Here is a 9,571-nt window from a genome sequence, read left to right as displayed (position 1 = left end):
TTCATGAACTTAGACACACTATTGATAAAATTGGTTTTGAAGTTTAGATTCAGTCAAGCAAGCTAAAAATTAAGCATTTAAACAATTTGTTATATCATAGCTAAATGCTTAATGAAAACTTCAAAACGTTTCAAATTCTCATACATTCTTAGACTTTGAAGCCTTTAAAGGAGATAGTATACCATACGAGTTTTGATTTTTTTTTTTAAGTCAAGGATTTGATTTTTAACTGAATCACTCTACTCTTCATTTTTTGTGACTTACGTCTCAAACTTCAGACAGAGCGGCATAGGAGCAGGCTAGATTTGATCCCAATGATCTCAGAGTAGGGATAGATAATCAGTGAAAACTTGTGGATATCTGAAGCCTGACATACTTCTCTGATCTTTCCCTGATCAAAGGATCTCTCCAAGTACCTTACTACCAGAACTACTCCAAGACGAGGAAAGCCATCCATGACGTTGTAATGAACAAGTACTTTGACCTGGTGGTCGCTGGCATCATTTTCCTCAACGTGATCACCATGGCCCTGGAGTACTATCTTATGCCACAGGTCAGCTTGAGTGTGAACATCTGACAAGAAGGACTTGTGGTGGAGTTTATTTTTTGCCCCTGGTCACTTGCATTCTTATCCTGTACACCTCTTTTAATGAATTTTTTTAAACATTACTCTACCTTGTCAAGAAAAGATTAGCATTAGAGTGATATGTTTTACCTTGGTGGATAAAAGTGTGAGGTTGTGAGTTATACACTCAGGAAATTTGAGCTATGATCAATGGCTGATAATTTCATTCGTGAGCATTGCCCATGGTCAATACCATCACCAAATTATGATTACTTCTGGTTGATAATTCCTCAGAGTGTTACTTTGATTTTCATATGCAAAATGATTGTTTTTCTCCCTTAGTATATCATGCAATGGTTCCATAGACTTCTGTTTATCTTGTTTGAAAGACAATTATCTATCATTGCATTTATTTATTTCTCTTATGCACTGTCAATGTGTCTGATATTTCTAATTCTCCTTTTATTGTCATTCGTAGGTTATGATCGACATCCTGACCTACTTCAACTATGCTTTTACAGCAGTCTTTATCCTGGAGGCTATTTTCAAGATTATTGCACTTGGCCTCAAACAATACTTCAAGGATGGGTAAGGTCAAAGGTCAAAGGTCTTGACCTTTTCAATCACTCTCTCCATATCCCTTATATGCAGTCAGGATGACAGTGATCCAACTATGATGTCATAGTGTAGAATCATCTAATTTTTAGCAAACTCAGTGTCCCCTTGTAATTATTTTCTTTATATTGTTCTCATTAAACAGTCTTTTAGGTAGATAACAAAAATACTTTTATTTATCCAAGCAAACAGATCACTTACGAGATATTGAATATACCTCATACCTTCGCAATATTTACATTAGTTCATGTGTATTTTATGCAAGTTTATACTGCTTTTTTTACCTTTGCTGTGCACAGATTAAAAAACACACGAAATATGAACTCTGCTGCCGACATTAATGTGACGAGAATGCATACATTTCTCTCTTCATTGCTGTTCTCCAAGATTGAGAATTTAACCTCACACAAAGTTGTCAGAAAGTCCCGATTTGCAGATAATTAGACTTGCTAAATATATGGCTTCTACAGTCTACCATTAGTTGATGTTCAGTGACTTGAGGGACTAACATCTCTTTGCAACTGATTGACAAATTGCCCTATATCGATGTAAGCAAGCACTGAATTGATCAGTGTTTTAGTAGTAGCCATGATAAAAAAAATCATGTGCGTACCTACTCGAGCAGGATTGGAACCTACGACCTCCTGATCTCCGAACAGGCGTCATCTCTACTGGACAACCGAGCTTTCGCCTGACAGCAAGTGTTGGTTCTAATCCTTACAGCATACAGCGGGTACTGCGTAATTATTCAAATTTATGTTTATGTCGATGTAGGGCAATTTGTCAATCAGCTGCCATGAAAACATCGCGGCAGAAGAATTTCATGAATTTGAATAACGTCATCTCTGCCTCAATTTCATCCTCTTGATGCAGCTGGAACCAGCTTGATATCACCATCGTGATCCTCTCCATCGCTGGTATCGTTATGGAGGAGATGGAGTCTGACATCATCCCTATTAACCCTACCATCATCCGCATCATGCGGGTCTTGAGGATAGCAAGAGGTGGGTGTGGCTACCTTTGTCTCTCTCTCTCTCTCTTCTTCATCTCTCACAATCTCACTATATTTGTCTCTCAAATCACTCTCTCTCTCCCACTCTCTCTTTATCTATTTCTCTTACAATTTCAGTATATACTTTACTTTCTCTCTCTCTCTCTCTCTCTCTCTCTCTCATCTATTTCTCATATTTACAATTCCAATATATTCCTTGTCCGCTCTGTCTCTCTCTCTCTCTTCCCTTGTCTCTCTTTGTCTACTGTTTTATGCTGTATAATTTGTGAGGTTTTTATTTTTGCAAATTTCGCGAGTCGGGTGCTATTCACGAATTTAAAAACATGCAAAAATATGAACTCTAATCCTGACGTAAATGTTATGCTCATGTGTACATTTCTCTGTTCAATACTGTACTCCACAATTGCAAAATTTTATCACTCACGAAATTGTTGGGAAGTCCCAATTTGCTAAAAACTAGACTCGCTAAATATATGGCATAAAGAGTATTTCTCTCACTCTCAGTCTCTATATAAATCTTACTCACTCGGTCTCTTTCTCTTTACTCTTACTTTGTCTCTTTTTTCCTCTCTCTGTCTCTTCTCTTAACTTACTGTACTTTTCCATCATCAATCTATCCATCCGTTTTAAGCTGAATCTTCTTTTTTCCTCCTTTTATCATCTTTCTTCTACTCATGTGGTATTCTGAGTTGAATGTTAGCTTTGAAACAAAGGTGACATATTAATATCTACCTAAAATTGATCAAACAACTGTATTGAAAGTTGTTGGCATTTGAACGACAACATATGGTCACTGTGAATAAGCTGTTTTGGTCATGTTATCATGACATTGATTGAAATTATTATTTTTTTTTAATCCACTGTAATATCTGGGGCCCATTTCATAAAGATTGATTGTAGCATTGATCTTACCATTAATGCAATTGAAAAAATGTTATGCTCTATCTGCTATTCAACCTGAGCTTTAAATCAAGCTTAATAAGTATCTTTATGAAACTTACTTACAATCAGTATTGATCTTATGCTAGATTCACTGAGTTACGCTCAATAAATCGAGGGTAAGATTAAGCGTACGTCCTTATGAAACAGGCCCCTGATCCCTTGAAAAAAAAAAAACATTGATTTTCCATGATTCCGTTTATCATATTCTTGCACATCTCATGTAAAGAATATTAATTACTTCCTACATATTCATTCAAGGAGGAGGCATATTTTGGTCTCTTCTAAAGTAAATAAGATTGATTGTGCAAGTGATATGTAAGTCATGTGACAAGTCCAGCCATTTCAAAGTGCCCATTGGATGTCATAATTGATTGTATGCAAAAATTAGATGGTTATAAATTCCTTGTCGATCAAAAGAGATTTTGCTCGCAGTATTCACTTGCCTATTGCATATCATTTCATCTATTCAAGAAGACTTTTTCTTCGGGGTGAATTATCCCTCCTTACCCTTGCACACATGACTGATGTCAGTCTATATATTTACAGTGCATTGGTTTTGACTTTTACCACCCTGTTTGTGTATCACAAATGCTTGAACCAAGAGATGCATATTTCACACCTGCATCTTGAAAGTCTTTTATTTTTCAAATTGAAACCTTCCTGTGCACATTTTCTTTTTGTCTATGGTTTTTCTCTTCCTTTCCTGGCATTATCAGGTATAAAACAAAAATCTAAAAAGCACAAAATGACAAAACTTTTACTTGACAGAAGACAAGGATAACTTGTAAATATCTTATCCCTGTCCAATACATACTGTAAAACCAGAAATGTTTTAGTGCATTTTCATTTTGCGAATTTCACAACAGCCAAGATTCGCGAAATTAAAATGCATGCAAAAGTTCTTGTCTACACTATTAATATGCATTGAATGCCAGTGGCAACTTACAAAAAAAAATTCATGCCACAAAAATACATGTATCTTGCTTTACAGCACACATTATTAATCTCAAGAGACCCATGTGTCTTTAGATGAAATAGAATGAAGTGAAGGACTCTGTGGAATTGTTTCAGATAAACCTTTTTTTTTTTCACAAAGAGATAATATTCACTTAACATTCAGGTACAAAATAAATGTTGCATATGATACATAAAGACAATGATACAATTTGTTGATGTAATTGATTGTTGCCATTAAGGTAGTAGCCATAGAAACAGCTAATCAGCTGAGACATTCCACTTTTGATATTAACGGGTGAATTTATTGTGATATTATGATTCTAACTTCATATCTTCTTGAGATGAACAGCATGGATTTCTCCTCTCTTTTCTTTCCTGAAGATTCCAGTAATGACATAAAGATATGATTGCGTAAATGATCTTGACATGATTGCATAAAGTATCTCTGATGATAACAAATGTAATCAATATTTTGATACTGTTTCAGGGAGATCTTTTACATTTTGTCATTATATTCATTTTCATTTTTGTCTCGTCATCCTCATTTTACCAGTATTTTTACAGCATTTTATGATAGAGAGTACCAGCTGAAATCCTGGTACTTTCTGTTGTACAATCTGTTCACCAGGCTAATTCATTAAATTGGTAGCATACACCAACAAACCCTCAAACTCGTAGGCCAAATTCACAAAGATGGTACAGTCTTTGTCCATATTTTAAACCATGGACAAAGACTAGTTTTGAATGGGGCGCCAAGTGTAGCGTGGCCTATTTCATTACAAAATCAATCATTTTGTTGACGAAATGACCATTTTATTAACGAAATGATCATTTCGTTTTGAAATGTTAACATTTTTTAATGAAATTGGCCATGCAACACTTGGCGCCCCATACAAAACTACAGTCTTTGTTCATGGTTAAAACCATGAACAAAGACTGTACCACCTTCGTGAATTCGGGCCATACTGTTAAAAAGACTGAACATTGTCATTGACATTTTGTCTGCTCAGCCAGCCACCACTTCAACTTTTACATTCTGCTGATGACTGCACAGTTTTATTCCTCCATGAGCATGTTGTTGGTTTACTCCCCCACTGAGATTATTCCAAACAGTTTAGAATGGACTCTTTTTGCCCTCTTCCTGAAGGTGGAATATCAGATGAATGCAAAATGTCACTTTTCAATTTCATCGTACCATTTGTAGGAGAAGAAGACGATCATATTTACCTCTTTAGATTCCATGCAGTTGCTTCTTCAGATCATGTCAGATGTGGACTATGTTTTAGGATTGTTGTGGACAGTATGAATCACATTCTCCAGTCACCTGCTAACTTTTCCTCTGAATTACTCCCCCCTCTCCCACGAAACATGCACCATCTTTTGAAACCTCCAAAGTCTTAAAGATAATGAAGACTATGAAGGGCCTTCGCGAGCTGCTAGCTGTTCTCATGGGTGCTATCCCGCAGGTAACATGTCCGCCAATGAGGGCAGCCTTCAGTGGAAGTGTCGAGTGCATGCCGTGCTTGTCCTGCACTGTGCACTTATGAGGCACCGTTACATGTACTCACTCCTATATGTGTTTGTCTTTGATGGGAGTTTGTCATTCTTCTTTACTTTAGTTCATTTTTTGCGATCATTTGGTATTTTCTTGTTTTTCTTGTTGCCAGAATAATAAACGCATTTTGCTCTTGGTCCATGTATCATGTCATAATTGCATAGATTGTATTGATAGGCATGTGATTTGCATGATTTCTTTTGTAATTTTGTTTTCAAACTAATAATTGCTGTATAAGTGTGTAGATGTTGATATTATGGACACTTCATGTCACCCAGCTGCAATTGTTATGTGAACAGAAAGGTTATATGCTGTCTTTTATTTGGAAGGGGGCTGACATCACACGCTTGCATACGGGAAGATATTTGTACAAGTTTTTGATCCCAAAACTTGTTATGTGCACACACGCACATACATGTAAACACATAACAAAGAGACACATTTACAGACTATTCATTCTCTACACAAACTATAGGAATTTCGATTAGAAAGCATAACATATACACAGTATAAAGAGCTTCACATTCACATACACTCATGTGGAACAGGATTGCATGATTATTTTAAAGTGCAGTAACACTTCTACGTTATTTGGAGCAGTCCCTTTATAGTTGTTGCTCTGATGGAAAACGGCAAAGTGAATGTAATGTGTAGACAGTGCTGCCTGATTTCTTTATCCACTTCGTCGCATGTTTTGTATATCTATATCCTTGTTTGATCTTGTCCTCAGCGCTTGTTTTGCATCCCTTGTGAATGTTGTCCTATCGTACCCGATGTGCTTTATTCTCGTCTGTGTTTGAATTTGTTCTCCGTCTCGCTTCAGTGCTAAAACTCTTGAAAATGGCCAAGGGTATTCGCGCCCTGCTGGAAACGGTCTTTCTGGCACTGCCTCAGGTAAAGGCCTCAAACTAGCAATAAGTATGTTGCAGGGTTTGTCTCCTACTCATGTAATCTTTGGTAGAAGAAGTATATAAGTTAATTTCTAGTTGTGCTAGCAGACTAAAATCTCCACTTTAAAAAGGTGAAATTCTAGAAGGTAAGCAGAAAATGCAAGGTGGATTTTTCTCTATTCTGTGTTTTGTGAGAGCATTATTGCCAAGGTATTGTGATATTTGAGACATAAAAAGGAATTCTTTAAAATGACTTTAATGTCCATGAATGGCATATTAATTCTCGCCATGAACTGTCTTATGACTTAGCTCTGCGGGGAAATGTGATATTTAAAAGGAATGATTTATGAATCCAGATAAGATTATACTCAACGTATATCTTCTGAATACAGGATTGGATATACTTGTCACAATGTGTTTGTGTTTGTTATGATTCCATGCTAATGCAACTCTGATTATTATGAATTCAAACAAACTGGCCTGTTGGTAAAATTTACAATATCATATTTGGAAAGAGAATATCTATTTGAGTGCACAAGAATAATGCTGGAAATACCTGTTTATGGATAGATCATCTGATGAGTTTACCACTTGCTACATATGGCACAAGATATTTTTACCACCTCATCTGTCATCCTACTCTTTAGCTGATTTGAGGGTTGTAACTCATTGGTATTTTGACTGTAATTTGGCAGTGTTGTGTCTGAGACTTCCTTATTTCATTAAAGGAAATCTAGTCTGTTAAAACCTCAGTCTGAAATTTTAAACTTTATCAGAAACTGCATATACTCAGGATTATCTGCAACTGAAATGAAGAAATGTTTATTTTTTGGTTTGTTTTTTTGTTTTTTAAAAGTGAGTGAGTGGTTTGAATGTTTGAAAATTAGGTTAACTGAAAACATTCATCTTGACAAAAATATTTTTTTTAAATGAACAGAAGTGGGTCTCTATGAACAGTATATTAAACATCTCATTAAATCCAGGCATAACATATCCAAGACCTCCAATGTCAATCACATGAGGAAATTTCTGTATTCTAACAGTGTTACTATGTTTAGCCTGCATGAATGTCAGTGATGTTATCTTGTGGTGTTCATGTTTCTGTAGTATAGATTTTAACTTCATTGGTTTTAACTTGAGCAGTGATCTTACCGTAGTACAGTTCCTATTTCATGTAAAGAAGATACTAAAGTTGTAGCTTTACCTTTTGTATTCAAGGGAGATCACCCTGTATTGTATACCACAAAGAGTAGATCTTTTATTACATAGTGTGCCTTTTAAAAACAGTTTGGTGGTGCTTGTGTCTAGCAAGATTTCATAAGAAAGAGAACTTTATGAAATTTAAGTGGTAAATAATTTGTTGATAAGGTTCTAGCATGGAAATACATATCATTAAAATTGTGTCTAAGCTGGAGGCTCACAGAAATCTGCCATCATTTCATAGCAGAAATAAGCTGTTTATTAAAGGCAAACTAAAGTTTCTGTAATACAACTATAAAGATCATGTTTTTATGTCAAACTGGTATAAAAAGCCAGTAATAATTTCTGTCCCCTAGGTGAAATATGATATTTCCTGTGGGGCTGTTCTCCACATACATACATGCATAATGCATATATCAACCAATCCCAACAAACATTATCTAACAGTCATTATTATGGTAGAGCCATGTTGAGATTCCAAGCATCTCATTATATGATAAAAGATATGAACATCTCCAGAAGAATTTTGTTTTACTCTTGAGGTTTGTAAGGATATACAGTGTGTGTAGAAATTAGTTTTGGAAAGTAAGCATACACATAGTTATAGGAGGGGTAGACATTAGTTGTTGAGCTATGATGACAATGGTTTAGATGTTAAGTAACTGCTATATAATAGGGTATAGAAGTTTTATCATATTATATTTCACAATGTGCTCATATGTTCCATTGTTTGTCTCGTGGTTGGTCAGGTCGGAAACCTTGGGCTTCTCTTCTTCCTTCTGTTCTTCATCTTTGCTGCTCTTGGGGTAGAGCTGTTCGGCCGCTTGGGTGAGTCAGCAACATTCTACATAGTCCATTGTTCTCATGAGCCAATATAGTAACTTAAGAATTTTCAATACAGATAGGGAACAGATGTTTGTCACGACAGTAAAACTTTCACATGCTGTTGGGTCCAGAAGCAAGGCACATCTTCTGTCTGTGAAGATGAATTTTAAGGCCCAAAGTGTTATTCACCGTTACCTGGACTCTACCTAGCCAGATACTTGCTGCCATGTTTTTGTTTTTTGTTTTTTGTTCTTATTTTATTTGTTGTTGTTGTTGTTGTTTTGCAAAATAGAATATGAATTTGTAGATAATATTTTGATAGAGACATTATATCACATCTCTGTATTTATATGTTTATAATACTCATTCAGCATTCATTGGACTGAATTTATTTCTTTGATTGCCTAACATGTTACAGACTGCACGGAAGATAATCCGTGTGAGGGGCTCGGCCGCCACGCCTCCTTCAAACATTTCTTCATCGCTTTCCTCACCCTCTTCCGCATCGCTACTGGCGACAATTGGAATGGTATCATGAAGGTGAGTTCTGCCATGTATCCCAGATCATATATATTTAGCTATACATTTGGGCAAAATATGTCAATTCAATTCAGTTCGTGTTTATTTCATTCAAACAGATATAAAAAAAAAAAACATTCAGAAAAGGTACATATGTAAATTCAAATTGACAATACAGTGTAACAGAATGTAGAGACAGCAAGAAAAACAAAGTTTTATGAGCAGCTGCCACCATAACAAATGCATTTATAATAAAAGTCATATTAAGTCTAACAAATACATGTGCATAGAAATAAGAACCAAAGTAACTGCATGTAAAAACACATATTGAGAGAAATACAATAGAAACATAAATGGAGACGATTAATGGACTTTCAGTCCATTAATCGTCATAATTTGCAAAATGTGCCACAATGGGCAGCAACAACTAGAGGCAATAAGGAATGGTCTTTCTTATCCTATGACATGGGTCTAAGTTTATTGATGAATGT

General features: G+C 35.6%; 1 protein-coding gene across 1 annotated transcript; it reads left to right on the top strand.

The window, feature by feature from the left end:
• Positions 1-401: 401 nt before the first annotated feature.
• On the top strand, positions 402-9,101 carry LOC139713639 (voltage-dependent T-type calcium channel subunit alpha-1G-like; the record flags this gene model as incomplete). The annotated part of the gene is made up of 6 exons (XM_071625347.1): positions 402-553; positions 1,044-1,153; positions 2,054-2,184; positions 6,470-6,540; positions 8,486-8,564; positions 8,980-9,101. Coding segments are annotated over 6 exons (665 nt in total), but the record flags the coding sequence as incomplete, so codon positions are not given.
• Positions 9,102-9,571: the final 470 nt, after the last annotated feature.

The sequence above is a fragment of the Diadema antillarum genome, unplaced genomic scaffold, assembly GCF_040938485.1.
Source record: "Diadema antillarum isolate AM-2024a unplaced genomic scaffold, OU_Dant_1.0 seq00002020_RagTag, whole genome shotgun sequence".
Classification (NCBI taxonomy): Eukaryota; Metazoa; Echinodermata; class Echinoidea; order Diadematoida; family Diadematidae; genus Diadema; species Diadema antillarum.
This window is presented reverse-complemented; position numbering and strand designations above follow the sequence as displayed.